General features: G+C 41.6%; 1 protein-coding gene across 1 annotated transcript in view; it reads left to right on the forward strand.

Annotated features, from left to right (window-relative positions):
• The first annotated feature begins 596 nt into the window (after positions 1 to 596).
• The window catches only part of si:rp71-46j2.7 (uncharacterized), a 102,397-nt gene continuing 84,609 nt past the window's right edge, over positions 597 to 18,384 (forward strand). Inside the window, exons 1-3 of the mRNA XM_048544005.2 lie at positions 597 to 855; positions 9,664 to 9,760; positions 12,800 to 13,016. Coding sequence (XP_048399962.2) covers positions 640 to 855; positions 9,664 to 9,760; positions 12,800 to 13,016 — 530 coding nt within the window. The 5' untranslated portion in view covers positions 597 to 639. The remainder of the gene's footprint in view (positions 856 to 9,663; positions 9,761 to 12,799; positions 13,017 to 18,384) is intronic.

Consider the following 18,384-nt stretch of genomic DNA (forward strand, 5'->3'; position numbering starts at 1 on the left):
TCTATCCATCTTTGATCTGCCTCCCCCTCTCTCCCTATTTATTTCAGAGCCCTCTCCCCCTTCCCCTTTTCTGATGTTGGGTCTAGGCCCGAAACGTCAGCTTTTGTGCTCCTAAAATGCTGCTTGGCCTGCTGTGTCCATCCAGCCCCACACCTTATCGCTAGTACCTTTTAGCCCACTGAGTACGTATCACTTTCCCACCGTCGGTTTGGAACCTTTAATGATACAATGCTTCAAGTGCTCAGCCAAGTACTTTTTAAAGGTTGTGAGGTTTCCCGCCTCAACTCCCTTCCCAGGCAGTCTATTCAACATTTCATCATGCTCTTGAGGAAAACTTGTTACTTCAACACCCCACCCCCCAAAAACTCTTGTCTTTCACTTTTAAAACACCATGGACTGTCTGGATTGAACCTGCTTCCACTACACGTTCAAGTAAGTTTGAGTCGCCAGGAGATATTTTGGACATATTCAGTTTGTGCTTCTGACCCTCTGAAGGCGGGACGTTTAATTTGCTCATGTCCCGCGAGTCAGCCAATGGAAAAAGGGCATTATATCCTCCCCTCGCCCCGCCACCCCCACACCTCCGGAGACAGTCTCCGCCCTTGTTAGTGTGTGTTTGTATTGTCTGTGCGAGCAGGCATGTCTCTGAAACTGCTAATTGCTGGCTTTCTTTTTGTCGCGGCTTTTATCTACTGGAGCCCTGGCTTGTTGCTCAATGTGTCGCCGCTGCTGTTGGCGGTGGCTTTCAGCTGGTGGCTGCTAGATGCTCGGGCCACCGACAGGATCAGGGATGAGCTGAACCACAGCTTGGATCCCGGGGATCAGGGATTGCCCGAGAGAAGTGTGGAGCTGGCGGTGAGTGCACACAGTCTGCTTGCTGAAGAACTGCAGCCTTCAGATAGATCAACTCAATGAGGTTTATTTCCCTCTTCTGCAAAACCTCCACTGCCAAACCATAGCAACCGCAGTCTATACAGCTAGTTTTTGCGTGGTTACAATATCCTCCATTGAAAACCTTTTCAAGTAGCTCAGCTATTATCTCCTGCCTATTTCCGTAGGCGGAATCACTATCCTGTGTGTGTGTGTGTGAGAGAGAGAGAGAGAGAGATTTCGGTTTTACGTTTAAAGGATCATGTTTCAGACTAGGAACTCGTGGCTATGCGGTTCATGTTAGGAGTAAAGTATCAGAGTCAAGGTTAGATGTGTTTATGGGTTATTTTCTGGTTTGGCTTGTCCGGTCGACATTGAACTGATCTGTAATTTATCCAGTGACTCTCCTCCACGTACACCCAGTAGCTCTGCATATTCCGAAACAAACACAGAAAAGTTGCTGAAACAACTCAGCAGGTCTGGCAGCATCTGAAGTTTCGGGTCCGGCGAACCTTCCTCAGACTGTTTTTTGTATTCCTTGTAAATCAACAATCTCATTGGCTTTTGAAAGCTTCGACTGACGCTGCCACCGCTGCTCTCCGGGACGTTTTACTACCTGCCAACCATGTGACTCCACACCCACTGCGATGTGGTCGATTCTTAACTGCCCTCTGGGGTGGGCAGTAAATGATGGCTTAGCTGGCGACGTCCTGATCCCGTAAATTATTTTTTAAAAAATCACTTCATATTTCTTTGCATTGAATTGATCTGCTTGTGCACTTACCGATCCGCACCCTTTGGAAGTTCTACATTATCCTCTGCATAAAACACAGTAATTCCACGTTTTCCCTATATACCAAGCTCAACGTCATTTAACGTGCAACAAGAGTAGAAGGCCTAAACCCACTTTGGGGAATTGCACAATAAACTTTCCTTCATTTAAAAAAAACAGCCACTAAACCACTACTTTCTGCTTTCTATGATTCAACTTTTTTTTGAAATTTCTTCAAGTTGCCTTTCATTCCATAAGCTCCTCATTCAAGTCATCCATGTCAACATCATTGGCCTGAGTTCCCTTCATTCTCAATTCTCTTACAGGCTCCACTTGTCTGAATGATCACCCTGCTGCTTTATGTCACCTACTATTACCCTGCTCTGACTCTGGATTTCTGTTACAGATGCAGCCAGACCTGCAAAGTTTCTCCAGCATTCAGTGTTTGTTTCAGATTTACAAGATCTGCTTAAATACAAATTGTATTGGTTTAAATGCTTTTGCCAATATCAGTCGGAATTAAATATAATATTAGTGCCTTATTGCTGATTTGTGACTTTTTACTTTCATTTGCTGTTTCCTGGAATATTATTCATCTGTTTTGTCTGGGAATTCCTATGTGAAATTTTAGTCAGTGCTTAAAAGTGTGAGGTGATCCAATTTGGAAGGAGAAGCTTGAAAACAGAATACAGGGTTAACAGAAAGATTCTTGGCGGTTGGGGAAGCAGAGGGATCTTGGGGGTTCATGTCCACAGTTCCCTGAAAGCAGCCACCCAAGTGGATAGAGTTGTTAAGAAGGTGTATGGTGTGTTAGTTTTCATTAATAGAGGGATTGAGCTCAAGAGCTGCGAAGTTATGCTCCAACTATACAAATGCCTGGTTCGGCCACATCTGGAGTATTGTGTCCAGTTCTGGTCACCTCATTACAGGAAAGACGCGAAGATGTTGGAAAAGGTATAGAGGAGATTTACAAGGATGTTGCCTGGAATGGAGGGAAGGTGTTACGAGGAAAGGTTGAGAGAGCTAGGGCTTTTCTCTTTAGAACGATGGAGGATCAGAGGTGACTTGATACAGGTGTACAAAATGATCAGAGGTATAGATGGAGTGGACAGCGAAAAACTTTTTCCTGGGGGGGAGGTAGCTATTATGAGGGGGCATAGTTTTAAAGTGAGTGGTGGTAGATATCAGGGAGAGGTAGGTTCTTTACTCAGAGGGTGATAGGGGCGTGAAATGCATTGCCGGAAAGGGTAGTGGAGTCAGCCTCATTAGGGGTATTTAAGCAGCTATTAGATAGGCATATAGATGATAGTATAAGGTAGGGGTGGAGGTTAGATAGACTTTGCGTTTAGGGTAAAAGTGCAGCACAACATTGTGGGCTGAAAGTCCTGTACTGTTCTGTATTCTTACTGCAACTTGGCTGTTTGCCTGACAGAAGTTGGTCAGTTATCTGATGCTTACAGAAATAGTTCTTTATCTTCATCTAAGCAATTTTCCCTCCTAGTATTTTAATTAACCCTGTATCGCTTGTTTTAAATGGACTGAAACTTTTGATTTGTATGAAAATGCACATGGCACCAAATTTCACAATGGATGCTGGTGTTTGTTAAGGGAGCATTTGATCAACATGGCATTGTTGTAAACACTACAATTTAACTTATTCATTCATTCATTTATCAGCACTTCAGTGTTATACTGAAGAGAAGGTACATCCTCTTTTTGATTCTAATTAAGAACTAGACATGCTGTAAATCAGAAATAAAAACAGAAGTTGCTGGAACAGCTCAGCAGGGTTGGCAGCATCTGTGAAGAAAAAAATCAGAGTTAACATTTTGGGTATCCGTTCTGAGGAAGGGGTCACTGGACGTAAAACATTAATAGATTTTTTTTTCTTCACAGTTGTTGCCAGACCTGCCAAGCATTTCCAGAAACTTCTGTTTCTGTTCCTCTTTTTGGATCTGTTTATTTGTCCAAAATGAATCCTTCATTTGTCAACTGTGTTGACAAGTCACCAGATCCCGGATATCCAGTCACCCTAATTATTTTGATGTTAAGGATAGGACTTGAAATGATCAATATTCTAGCAAACATATACAAATGTTCCAAAGGTCTTGTCATTTTAAGTCGTGGCAGCCAACTAGTTTGAAGTACAGGAACAAGTTAGGCAGGATGTATCTTTGTGCGATATTTCTTAATTCAACACTGGATGCAATAATCAAACATCAAAATGATGACAGGCACTGGTTTTAAATTAACTTTTTAACTGTTAAGTTTAAGTTAACTGGTTTTAAGATAATTACTATCTTGTCAGGATTTCCCAAATGCACCACTTGTATACCGCATTATTTACCAATGTCTGTATCCGTAGGAAGTGGCCCTTGGGTACTTTTCAGTCTTAAAAAGAAATTACGTACGTTTTCCAGTCTTTCATTGTGACTCACTCCTCTGTTAGCAACCCAATCTTGTGATTTATCTCTGTTTCACCAACACATCTGGGTGTTTTCCTTATGTGTTACTGTTCAGGGAAAGCTGAACATACTTCTCAAAAATAGCCAGAATGTAGACTTCTGCCTTATACTGAACTAAATTAAAATGAGAAAGGTTTGGATAAAGAAAAGCCAATTGGTCCATTTCATAAACTCCTCACTGAAAACCTAAACTTTTTTGCTGAGCAGAAGTTTCTGGCACACAATACTGGCCTGGCCATAGGCACAGGAGTGTGCTATTCAGCCCATTAAACCTGTTCCGTCTTTTAACATCATCGTGGCTGATCAAGCACTTCAATATCTCTTTCTACATTGTCTCCATAACCTTAAGTGTTGTAATCAAAGCATTACCAACCATTTTAAATATACTTACAAACTGAGCTCCCACAGCCCTCTGTGTCAGAGAATTCCACATATTCACAACCCTCTGAGTAAATAAAATAAAAATAAATTAAGCAAAATAGTCATGAAAAGGTTTAAGACTTTACAAAGTGAATATAGCAGGTTAGGTAGAAGGTTAAAAAGCAGAACCTCAAATGTGGTAATCTGTGATTTACTCTGGTTCACAATCTAGTGAGAGTAAGAATGAAAAGATAGGGCAATTAAATCAATGGCTGAGAGATGGTTTAATGTGCAAGGATTGAGATTTTTGGTTCATTGGGAAGATAAGGTGGTTCATATGTCGAATGGGCTGCCAGAGGAAGTGGTGGATGCAGGTACAGTTATAACATTTAAAATACATTTGGATAAATTCATGAATGGGAAAGGTTTGGAGGGATTTGGGCCAAACACAGGCACGAGGGGCTAGTTTAGTTCAGAATATGGTCGGTATGACCTGGTTGAACTGAAGGGTCGTTTCCATTCTCTATTACTCTGTGACCCCCTCATCTTAGTCCCAAATGTCATTCCCTCTTAAATTGTACCCCTAGCACTAGACTCTCTAACCAGGGGAAAAATCTACCCTGTGTATCCTTTTAAATATTTTGCAAGTTTCGGTTGGATCAGCCTTTCCTTCTGTGAAGTGCTAGTGGAGGCCGGGACGTTGGATGCCTTCAAGGCAGACATCGACAACTTCTTGATCTCAAAAGGAATCAAGGGCTACGGGGAGAGTGCAGAGAAGTGGTGTTGAAATGCCCATCAGCCATGATTTAAATGGCGGAGTAGACTTGATGGGCCGAATGGCCTTCCACTCCTATGCCTTATGATCTTATAGTCTTATGATTTGTGATTTGTGCTAATCAGGATTGAAATGCAAGAAACAAATTGAAAAAGGACACCAGTTTAGAAGCCATAAGTAAAAACTGCTGATTCTTTGGGCTGTAGTTGTCAAAATGTCTTTACATTGGTTCTTACATATTAAGTTTCAGTTTTGATGGCCTTTATCGGCACTTTTCAGTATCAGAATGAGTGGGTACTGTGCAACAATTACCAGAGTCCAGTCACTTCAAAGAGTTCCTGCAATGATTACCATCTGCCATTACATCTATTATAGTGATTCTAATTGCTATGTTAAGTGTTACCTCATCAACCCCCAATCTGGCACAGATAGAGGTGCATAGAGGTCATCAGGGGAAAGCAGCATGTTTTACAACAATGAATCCACACTTTGGACGAACTCAATTTTTTAAATCCCATTTGTCCCATTTCTGTCTTTTAACCCTTGTACTTGATTAATAAGATGCATCTACAATGCTGTACAGTAATCTTCTTTCTTAATTTAACTTGACATATCGCATTACACAAAATCCATTGTCTGAAAAGGCCATTGACGAGTTGTAGGAAGAAGGGCCATATCCATACATAGCTTGTAGTATGATATCGTTTTTGTAACATTTTTATCAGATCAGGAAAGATGGGGGAATCTTACACAGATCTTGAGAAATGTTGGCCAGGATCTTAAAGTCTGCAATTAATAACAATGCTGGGACCTCTGAGAAAGTCACCCACAGTGATCTAGCAATCTCTGGTGTGGATTTTTCCTGATGTTGCTTTGTATTTGGCATAAAATTGAGGGAACTGCCAGTTATGTAACAACAGTGATGTCAGCAAGCTGGACATACACTCATTGAAGTATTCTCATAGACAGTGTACCAGGAAGTAAAATGCACCGACTATCCTTCACTCTTTAAAATAAATACGTGTAATAGAAACTGAAAATGATCAAAATTCAATTTTTAAAAAATGCATCACATTTTCTTGATCATAATGGAGAAGTTGAACAAAAATGATCAATTATCCAAGGTCAGAATTTGTTCTATAATAATTTCAGACTTAACATACACTAAGAACTCAGTTAACTTCTTTTGAGAAAGGCTAATAACGTAAGAAAGTTAGTTTTCATCAACTCAGTGGGTGATTTAGGGAGGATCTCAACACTGCACTACATGGAGAAATGTAGAATCACTGACAGCACTTTTTGGATATCCTGTACACGTGCAGACGCTTAGTTTCTGTCAGTTTCAGAGAAGTGCTATTGTGAAAACTAACGGCTTTGTTATAACTACTACAGAATGCTGGTGACTTACAGTATATTGACATCACCTTTGTCCCATGCTGTCTGTGCAAAGCAGCTGCAGAATGAATTTTGTTTTCTTGGTATTCTTTTCTATTCTAACTTAAACTGGAGGCCTATCAATCAGGAATGATGGCTATTCCCCCATATTTATTCAAGGGAAAAATGAAAGATCAACTAGAGCAATCAGCAGATTTAGGCTCTGCAGCCCTGCCATATCCAGTTGTGAATGGTGGCAGACAATTAAACAACTCACTGGAGGAGGAGTCTCCACAAATATCCCCATCCTCAATGCTGGAAGAGCCCAACACATCAATGCAAAAGACAAAGGTGAAGCCATCGCAGCAATCTTCAGCCAGATGAGCCGAGTGGATGATCCATCTCGGCCTCCTCTAGTGGGTCCCAGCATTTCAGATACTGGTCTTCAGCCAATTCAATTCCCTCCAAAGGATATCAAGAAACGGTTGGAGACACTGGATATTATAAAGGCTACAGGCCCTGACAACATTCTGGCAATAGTACTGAAGACTTGTGCTCCAGAACTTGCTGCTCCCCTAGCCAGCTGTCCCAGTACAGTTACAACACTGGTACCTACCCAACAATGTGGAGAATTACCCAAGTATGTTCTGTCCACAAAAAGCAGGACAAATCCAACCTGGACAATTACTGCCCCATCAATCTACACTCAATCATCAGTAAAGTGATGGAAAGTATCATTAACAGTACTCTCAAGCAGCACCTGCTCAGCGACACCCAGTTTGGGTTACAGTAGGGCCACTCACCTCCTGATCTTGGTTCAAATATGGGCAAAAGAGCTCAATTCCAATGGTTAGGTGAGAGTGACAGCCATTGACATCAAGGCTGCATTCAACCATGTGTGGCATCAAGGAGTCCTGGCAAAATTGGAATCAATAGGTATCGGGGGCAAACTGTCTGGCGGTTGGAGTCATACCTGACAAATAGGAAGGTAGTTCATAGTTGTTGGAGGTCAATCATCTCAGCTCCAGGACACCTCTGCAGGAGTTCCTCAGGGTAATGTCCTCGGCCCAACCATCTTCAGCTGCTTCATCAATGACCTTCCCTCCATCATAAGGTCAGAAGTGGGGATGTTTGCCGATGATTGATTGCACAGTGATCAGCACCGTCCGTGACTCCTCAGATACTGAAGCAGTCCATGTTCAAATGCTACCCAACATGTTGGGTATTTCCACATTTTCAGTTTATAATTCAGTTTTTGAAAATCTCTAGTGTCTTCATTTTGCCTCAAACTCTCTTTCAAACAGTCTGAAATTGTAAAAACAAGTGTTGTTTGTCCTTTTTTACCTCTTTATGTGACATGGCTGATCTTGCTGTGCTGTACTACTCCTGAATGGCCTGATTAAAAACCGAAAATTCCTGAAATACATTTCTTATAGACGGAATATGATCATCACTTTTAGATCACCACAATCCATGTGAATTAACCATGGCAAAGGTGAATTGCTTAAATTAAGTTACAGAGAGGAGGTCAAGAGGATGTCCTGCAGACTTTGTTTCATAATGAAGTTATTAGTTAAGCTTGACAGGTTTTATTTTCAGGTTTTTGCAAAAAAAATTTATTTTCTTTGGATTAAACTGTGGAAGTGAAAAGGCAGCGGTTTAGTTTAAATTTGATATTTGCTGATTACTGAATGGTGACCTTAAGAAGAGAAGACTGAAGAATTTCCTTGGTTTTCTGCTGATTAGTTGTTCTATCTTTTGGTATTTTTTTGATTTGTTTGTATTTGACTAATTAGGCATTTGGCTGATTCAAAAATGGTTATGAAAGTACTTCATAAGAGCGTTATAAAACAATGTATGATACTGAGCCACATAAGGATCTATAAGATCAAAGGACCAAAAGACTAGTCAAAGAGCTAGGCTTTAAGAAGGCAGTGTCTGTAAAGAGAAAGCAAGCTAATAAGCTGGAGAGAAGCAGGGGAATTTCATAGGTGAGGGACGAGGCCACTGAAGACTCGGCCACCAATTATGGAGCATTTAAAATTGGAAATGCTCAAGAAGCCATAGTTATAGGAGCATGAATATATCAGAGGATTTTGGAGATTAGAGATGGAAAGCAGTGAGCTTTACAGGCTTTTAAAAACAAAAAATGAGAATGTTAAAATCAAGATATTGCTTAATCAAGAGCAAGTGCAGCTCAGCAAGCACAAGGGGGATAGAGGAATTAAATTTACTGCGAGTTAAGACAGTACAATTTCAGATAACTTTAATTTATACATGATAAAATGGGGGAGACCAGCCTGAAATGCTTCATAATTGTTGAACCTTGAGCTGATGAAGGCTTGAGTGGGGGTTTCAGCAGTAGATGAGCTGAGATTAGTGAAATTCTCTGATGTTATGGAGGTGAAAGTAGCTGATTTTAATGATGACTTTCTAACCTCTTGTTCATACTATCTCAGTGAGATGTGCTATCAAGGTGCAGACAGACAGACCTAACCTTGTCCAACTGCTAGGTAGGATAGATGGCATCAGTTATTAGAGACAAGAGGATGAAACTGGAATTGAAACCAAACATACCTTCAGTCCTCCCAATTGTCGGAAATTTCTGCGTATCTAGAACTGGATATTGGATAACAAGGCTGCTGATTTAGCTTTTTTCTCTAATGATGCTGACAAGGAACAGGTGAAAAATATGATTGCTCCTTGGGATCACTGGGGATGACTGCCTTGACAAGGGAGAGAAGCCATTGCATGCGATTGCCCTATGTAAAGCCTCTTAATTACAAAATAATGTATTGCATTCATTCTTAATTTTCCAAAAGATTATTGGATAGGTTGAATAAGCAATCAAGGAAGTCTTCGAATACTTTTGAGTGGAAGTTACCATCAGTTCCCAGATTACTAAGTCTTTTAGGGGATATTCTTTGCGCCTTAGTACATATGTGGTGCAAGTCATAATCCCTTGATGGACCCAGCAAATGGTAATCACTCCTAATCAAATAATGTGTACCATGGGGACAGTAACATTGTATCTAATTTTTACACAGGAAGTAAACCAACCTCGTGATCACGTGGATGCAGTCGATGGGAGAGTGCAGAATTCAGTGGTGCTTGATCCAGCCCTTCGACAGGCCCTCGGGAAAGGTAAGTATTCAACATTTCTGAATTTAGGTCATTGTTTTTATGTGTGCTGGCCGTAGTAAACCCGGAACCATTTATTCATGGCTTAATTGCTTTGGAATCTCTGGACCTTTAATATTTTTGTGGATTTTTTTAAATGGCCAACTTGAGAGCGATGAAGATTTCAAGTTAAGTCATTCATGAGCTGAGGTTTTCCATTTGTGTGTCAGTAGCCAATGACCTTCTGTCAATTAGTGTGAATGGTGATTTGGGAGGTGATGGCCTTGTGGTATTATCACTAGACTGTTAATCCAGAGACCCAAGTAATGTGCTGGGGAAACTGAAAGAACTGCGGATGCTGTAAATCAGAAACACAAACAGAAATTGCTGGAAAAGCTCAGCAGGTCTGACAGCATCTGTGAAGAGAAATCAAGAGTTAACGTTTTGAGTCTGGTGACTCTTCCTCAGAATTAATATTCCGGCGACCTAGGTTCGATTCCTGCCATGGCAGATGATGGAATTTGCATTCAATTAATTCCAGATTTTTTTCTTAAGAGTCTAGTGATGACCATGAATCCATTGTGAATTGTTGGAAAAACCCATCCTGTTCAATAGTGTCCTTTTTAGGGAAAGAAACTGCCATAGGTTTGGCCTACATGTGACTCAGACCCACAACAATGTAGTTAACTCTTAACTGGCCTCAGCGATGGACCATAAATGCCGGCCTAACTCGGGACACCCTCATCCCTTGACTGAATAGAAGTAAAATATGCACAATCCCACAAGACCAAGGCTTTGAGACTCTAGGATGCACCAGAAGCTTATACTTATCAGAACCTCAATTGAGAAAGCTGAGGAGAAAACTTCATACAGCATGTTGTTTGGGTAAGGAAAGCACTGCCTGGAAATGTGGTGGGGGCAGGTTTGATTGAAGCATTCAAAAGTGTAATGGATGATTTGGATAAAAAAAAATATGTAAAGGTATGGGAGAAAAGACAGGAGATTGACACTGGGCAATGATCATTTGGAGACCTGGTGCAGACATAATGCGCTTGAATGGCCCCTTCCTATATCATTAACACGTCTGGTTTTCTGTAAAACATGATGCGTCCCTCTATTTGTAGTTAGTTGGATACATCCCAATTACCTGTTCAACCAAAATCAGGAGGTCTGTTGCATGTTGGCCCTGTAAACTGGTGCTACACTTAAACACATGCAAATGTATTTTGTTTTTGCAATGTCCAAACTTATTTGGTTTTCTTTTGGAGCCTAGATATAGATATAGATATAGAACAGTACAGCACAGAACAGGCCCTTCAGCCCACAATGTTGTGCCGACCATTGATCCCCATGTATGCACCCTCAAATTTCTGTGACCATATACATGTCCAGCAGTCTCTTAAATGACCCCAATGACCTTGCTTCCACAACTGCTGCTGGCAACGCATTCCATGGTCTCACAACTCTCTGCATAAAGAACCTGCCTCTGACATCCCCTCTATACTTTCCACCAACCAGCTTAAAACTATGACCCCTCGTGCTAGCCATTTCTGCCCTGGGAAATAGTCTCTGGCTATCAACTCTATCTATGCCTCTCATTATCTTGTATACCTCAATTAGGTCCCCTCTCCTCCTCCTTTTCTCCAATGAAAAGAGACCGAGCTCAGTCAACCTCTCTTCATAAGATAAGCCCTCCAGTCCAGGCAGCATCCTGGTAAACCTCCTCTGAACCCTCTCCAAAGCATCCACATCTTTCCTATAATAGGGCGCCCAGAACTGGACGCAGTATTCCAAGTGCGGTCTAACCAAAGTTTTATAGAGCTGCAACAAGATCTCACGACTCTTAAACTCAATCCCCCTGTTAATGAAAGCCAAAACACCATATGCTTTCTTAACAACCCTGTCCACTAGGGTGGCCATTTTAAGGGATCTGTGTATCTGCACACCAAGATCCCTCTGTTCCTCCACGCTGCCAAGAATCCTATCCTTAATCCTGTACTCAGCTTTCAAATTCGACCTTCCAAAATGCATCACCTCGCATTTATCCAGGTTGAACTCCATCTGCCACCTCTCAGCCCATCTCTGCATCCTGTCAATGTCCCGCTGCAGCCTACAACAGCCCTCTACACTGTCAACGACACCTCCGACCTTTGTGTCGTCTGCAAACTTGCTGACCCATCCTTCAATCCCCTCATCCAAGTCATTAATAAAAATTACAAACAGTAGAGGCCCAAGGACAGAGCCCTGTGGAACTCCACTCACCACTGACTTCCAGGCAGAATATTTTCCTTCTACTACCACTCGCTGTCTTCTGTTGGCCAGCCAATTCTGTATCCAAGCAGCTAAGTTCCCCTGTATCCCATTCCTCCTGACCTTCTGAATGAGCCTACCATGGGGAACCTTATCAAATGCCTTACTGAAGTCCATATACACCACATCCACAGCTCGACCCTCATCAACTTTTCTAGTCACATCCTCAAAAAACTCGATAAGGTTTGTAAGGCATGACCTACCCCTCACAAAGCCGTGTTGACTGTATTTGATCAAGCCATGCTCTTCCAGATGGTCATAAATCTTATCCCTCAGAATCCTTTCTAAAACCTTGCAGACGACAAACGTGAGACTTAACGGTCTATAATTGCCGGGGATTTCCCTATTTCCTTTCTTGAAGAGAGGAATTACATTTGCCTCTCTCCAGTCCTCAGGTACGACTCCAGTGGAGAGCGAGGATGCAAAGATTTTCGCAAGTGGCGAAGCAATTGCATTTCTCGCTTCCCAAAGCAGCCGAGGACAAATCTGATCCGGGCCTGGCGACTTGTCAATCTTAATGTTTGACAAAATTTTCAGCACATAAATGGTTCTCCCATACTAATGGTTCTCCCATTGGCATCTCTCTCGGTGAGCCTGGGATATGTAATTTTCGGAGGTGTGGATCTGCCGAGCCAATGTTTTACATGAATTTTCACTCAGAAACTTAACACCTGTTGTTTTGTTTTAAAAGGATGATTTGTACAAGCATTTCTACAGATCTTCTTTTCTCATTGAAATTGTTGTGTTTTTTAGTGTTTGAATGCAGTTACTCACAGTTCATCTTGTTATGGTACAACCCACCTGAGCCCCGAGCTGATCAGCCACTCTACCAGGCCCTGCTCCATGAGTTTAACTCGGCTGTAGATCATGCAGTCTCAAAGATTGTGAATCTGGACCTCACCAGAATAGAAATCGAATTGATTCGAAGACTTACCAATCATTTGCGTACTGCCAAGAAGAGAAAGGAGAGGTACTGTGTGTGTTTTTTAAAAGGGAAAATTCAATGGTGAAAAATGGGACTCCAGCTGACATAGGAATATCACCTAGATACCAGCAAAATCTGCTGAAACTTAATCCCTACTAACCATTTGTGTTTGTCCTTCATCCTCAAGGTGGTAAATCTTTGGAAATGAATTTCTTAGTCCGAGATTGGCTAGAATTTTTCAGGAGATAAGCCTTCTCTTGACAATGTTTCTAAATGGGCGAGGCATTATTTCTGCACTCTAATCTTCACAAGTTTACGTTTCCATCATCCAGAAGTTAACAGAGCTAATAATGCTATGAAAAAATGTGCAAAGTTTTGCCATTTTCCAGGCCTTGAAGGAAAGGCCCATGATCCAAAACCAATGGCCAAGGACTCTTACTGCATACTAACGTAAACAACATGACAGCCATTATCTTGGGCCTGGCCCCTTTAACAAGCCTTACTTGACCAATGCAAGTTTAAACTTCTCTTTGTGAACCCACCCTCCAATTACCACATCTGTCAATCCGGCCGGATTTCATAATGGTGTAGTTAGTTTGCTTTTCAATGAAAAGACCTATGTTGCTTGTAAAAATAAAATGTAGCTCAAAATAGGGGCGCTTTTCTGGATTGATGTAGCAATGGGAACTTTGAATGGAATTTTGGAGGCAAAGGAGATCTCAGCCGCCAGCTAGAGCCGTGCGTTGCCTCTTTTCAGGAAGACTTGCCCCCTTTTGCTCCACTCAAGCACTTGACAATGATCCTTCTCAAGGGATCAAAGGCCCTGGGTGCAGACATTCTACCTACTGAAAGCTGCTGACCTTGCATCTCTGGATGGGAACTGCTGGGACCGGGGTGGCTACTACTTATATGTCAGCCACCCAAACCCAAGGATCATTGCTGGCTGTTAGGTCAGAGGATAATGATAGCAGATGGGAGCAGGGTGGCTGACAGTAGAGTTGATCAGCAGGCCCCTTTGTTCCTAATGTCATCTGGATTGACCTATCGGAAAGTCAGAGTCATTACAATAAGGATAAGATACCCTAGAACATCAAGCATTCTGGGATGATTTCCTTTAGAAAGTGGGAGAATGAGGGAGTGACCTGTTAAAGGTCTTTAAGGTTGTGAAAATGTTCAATTATGGTAAATGTGGAGGAGATATCTGCACCTATCAGAGTTGCTGAAATTGGACTCCATAAACATAGGCCAAAAGGGAATTCTAAAGAAACTTGAGTCGGAGTTGACTCATGGTGAATTTAAACGCTTTACTTCAATGTTTTCATGCTTGAATTCTAAACAACCTTTTGCATTTCACTTTCATCTCTGGATTTACTGAATTGTCAGTCTAGAACTGATGTTACAACCTATTTAACATTGGGCTAAGTCGTAGGGTTATATAGCATTGAATTGACCCTTTGGTCCAATGTGTCTCTCCCAACCAGATATCCTAAACTGATCTAGTCCCATTTGCCAGCATTTAGCCCATATCCCTCTCAACCAGTCCTAGTCATGTGCCCATCCAGATACCAGTCTCCACCACTTCTCTGGCAGTTCATTCCAAACATGCTCTACCTTGTGTGAGGGAAAAATTGCCCTTCAGGTTCCTCTTAAATCTTTCCCCTCTCACCTTAAAGTCTACAGGTTCTGACATGCAGAGACTTGGAAACCAGCAACAGACTCATGGTAATAAAGTGTGAAGCTGGATGAACACAGCAGGCCAAGCAGCATCTCAGGAGCACAAATGCTGACGTTTTGGGCCTAGACCCTTCATCAGAGAGGGGGATGGGGTGAGGGTTCTGGAATAAATAGGGAGGGGGGGGGGGGAGGCGGACCGAAGATGGAGAGAAAAGAAGATAGGTGGAGAGGAGAGTATAGATGGGTAGGTAGGGAGGGGATAGGTAAACCTGTTGGATTCGTGTACTGGGATGATTCATTTTCTTTCATTGAGTCAACAATTGCCCTGCTAGATCGCTAGCTCAACTTAGCTTTAATCATGATATTTATCCCCCAAGGTGACTTTCCTCCATGTCTGTAAAATTAACATATAATTGAGATAGACATAGACATATAATCGAATAATTGTGCAGCTGGCAAAGAAACTGGAGATGGTACTTAGTAACAGCAGCTGTTACCTACAACTGGAATGTGCATGTGTCAACAATTGACATAGCGTTTGCAGCAGTAGCATTGTGTACCAATTGAACCCTTATTTATGCTGTGTCCACCTCAAAGTTTGATCTTCCTCAGTACTGTCTCCACCCTGTATTCATATCCACTGATCCAGAACTCTTACCATGTGGGAGTTTTGACTCACCCATGATCTAGTATTCAGCTTCTTCATTTTACAGTATTTTATCTAAACCTGTTCATTCTCTTGCTTGCCCTTTAAAAGCTTCTATCAAAATGTAACTTTTCTCCCGTGTTCTTTTCCATAAAGCAACATGATGCTTTGTGCAGTGAAGAGTTGCTGTGCAGATGCTGAGGAGAGGCAGCGGCCTAGTGGTATTATTGCTGGACTGTTAATGAAGAGACCTAGGAATATGGGTTCAATGGTGGAATTTGAATCAGTTTGAAGAAATCTCGAATTAAGAATCTAATGATGACCATGAATCCATTGTAGATTGTCAGAAAATCCCAACTGGTTCACTAATGTCCTTTCGGGAAGGAAACTGCCATCCTTACTTGGTCTGGCCGACATGTGACTCCAGACCCACAGCAATGTGGTTGACTCTGAACTGGGCAATTAGAGATGGACAATAAATGCTGCCCAGTCATGTGCTTATGTACAGTAAATATAAACATGAGTCATGAGCACACACAGATTGTGGCTGATTGGTAGAGTGAGCTATCAGGCAGTATTGCGATCTGCAAACCTTGCCTCACTGTTGGGACATGCTGGTTAAAAATTTCAAATGTTGCCCCCTTTGAATATTACTGAGGTATAAGTTCATTAGTGCATGTTACTTATGCAGACCATTATTACTCATAGTCACAAAGGCCTTCAGGCAGGCTAACTACATACAGAGAACAACATAACTGAACAAGTGTATTATCGTAGAATCATAGAATCCCTCCAGTATGGAACCAGGCCCTTTGGCCCAACCAGTCCACGCTGACCCTCCGAGCATCCCGCCCAGACTCATCCCCACCAAATAACCCACCAAATCTACACATTCCTGAAGGCAACAGGCAGTTTAGCATGGCCAATCCACCTATCCTGCACGTCTTTGGACTGAGAGAGGAAACTGGAGCGCCCAGTGGAAACCCACACAGACACAGGAGAAAAATGTGCAAATTCCACACAGATGGTTGCCCAAGGTTGCAATCAAATCCAAGCCCCTGGCGCTGTGAGGCAACACTGGTAATGACTGAGCCACCGTGTCACATTGTGTTCAACCCAAGAGCAACATCCTTGGTTGACCTTCCCCTCCCTACTTTAGGAGAAACTCTTATTTTATTCTTTTATTCTTATTTTATTCTCATTTAAAACATCAGCTTTTCTACCCATATGTTCTGAGCTGCAGCACTTCTGGTGAGGTGCTACTTCCTGCGATTAAGGTCACTGTGTGACATTGTAACTGGCCTGTCTCTGTATTAGTGAGTTCAAATCCATCATGTTTCTGACAGCTGAGTAAATTTTTCTGTTAATCTGCTGAAACTGGTATGTTTTATTTTCTGTATTACTTATCTATTCTTCTGAAGCTCCTCCTGAGTCTCTGAATCTCAGAACCCTTCCCCCAGCCCACTGTAATTTTAGAAATTTTTAAAGTATGTTTCATATGCGTGCCTGAAGCGCTGCCAACTCTCGAGTTGAGAAATCTAATCTGAGGTGATATGCTTTAATCCTAAGAAGTGAAGTTGGTGAAAAGATGATGTTTGAATACCATAATGTGAAAGAACTCCACCAGTTTGTACATCCATTTTTATACAAAGTACTACTAATGTAAGCTACACCTTATTGCCAACAATTTCAAAAACTGCGGTCCTGCTATGTATCTAACTCAGTTTTACTCGAAGTATTAAAGTTTTTACAAGAGTTTGCTGCAGGTTCTGGCATGTGATTGAATCAACAATTGCCAACTATTGCATACATTCAGAAGCGGGTTTTAGTTTTCCTGACTCGTGCAAAAAGAAATCACATGAGAAGTGAAAAGCTAACACCCTTTCAACTGAATTTGAAGCCCAGGCTACGGATGTTTAAGTTTCTGAGCACACAGTTGCAGTATGTCTCTTTGTATAGAGGCAGGAAGAGTACCACTGCTTGGGTAACTAGTTCCTTGTGTTCACCTGACTGCTTATCTGGTTCATTATGGAACTGGTCAGCTAATTTGGTGATGCACGTGTCTGTAGCCTTGAAAGCAAGCTCTGCTCCAGGACTGAAGCTCATAATTAGAAGTGATTCTACAATGCAGCACTGAAGAAGTGAAGGACTAGCTGAGATTCTAGTATGTGAGTGAGCTATTCTACTGAGGCTCTGCCTGCCTGTTCCAGGTGTGTTGATAGATATTAGGAAATCCTTTGGCATTGTTGGAAGAAACACAGTCACCCTGTGTTTCCAGCTTTTGGTAACACTGCAGGAGAAGGCTATTTGGCTATCAAACATTTTACCTGCTGTTTGCATGACCACAGAGATCACACTGAAATGCTGTTTTGTTGCAGTCTTACAATACTTTTCATTTCAATTTCAGATGCACCACCACTTTGGATAGTGGAGATGAAATGAGTCAAAATTGTTCAAGGGTAGCAGAAATATATTTAAAGAGAAAAGTTGTGTGGGTTATGGGGGTGGGATGGGAGGGAGGAACAGAGGAATGAGATTAATGGGACAATTCTTCCAAAAATATGCCATGGGAATAAGGATTCTGTAAATATTTAAATTGTATGTGCTATGGACCAAACCCCTTAAAATATATTAAGAAGATAGTGTAGACCCTAACTTTTTATTTTAAAAGTGTAAGATATTGCTTTCCAGATGTAATTTGATTGGTCAAACTACTTGACTTTATGCAAAATGCACTTTATTTTTACACTACTGTTAAAATAAATACACCAAAAAAGCAAAAGAAAATAATTGGCTTAACTAACTCTGTCAAAATGCTTAACTATATATATAAACTACTATTAATTAACTGTTTCAATATTGTAATATCCCATAAACTCTTGGCAAAGACAAATTCAGTAAAATAGATTGTCTTGCATGCAATTCCTAGCATTAGGAAGGGAACCCCAGCTGTTACCTGTAACAGAGAGAGGAACAAGAGCATTCACACCAAACTTCAAGACCCCAACATCAGCTGAAAGCTAAAACTAAAAGTTCTGGCTCTGTGGGAGCTTGAACCCCCCACCCCCCACCCCCAACCACCACCACCACCAT

This window comes from Stegostoma tigrinum, chromosome 15, assembly GCF_030684315.1.
Source record: "Stegostoma tigrinum isolate sSteTig4 chromosome 15, sSteTig4.hap1, whole genome shotgun sequence".
Taxonomy (NCBI): Eukaryota; Metazoa; Chordata; class Chondrichthyes; order Orectolobiformes; family Stegostomatidae; genus Stegostoma; species Stegostoma tigrinum.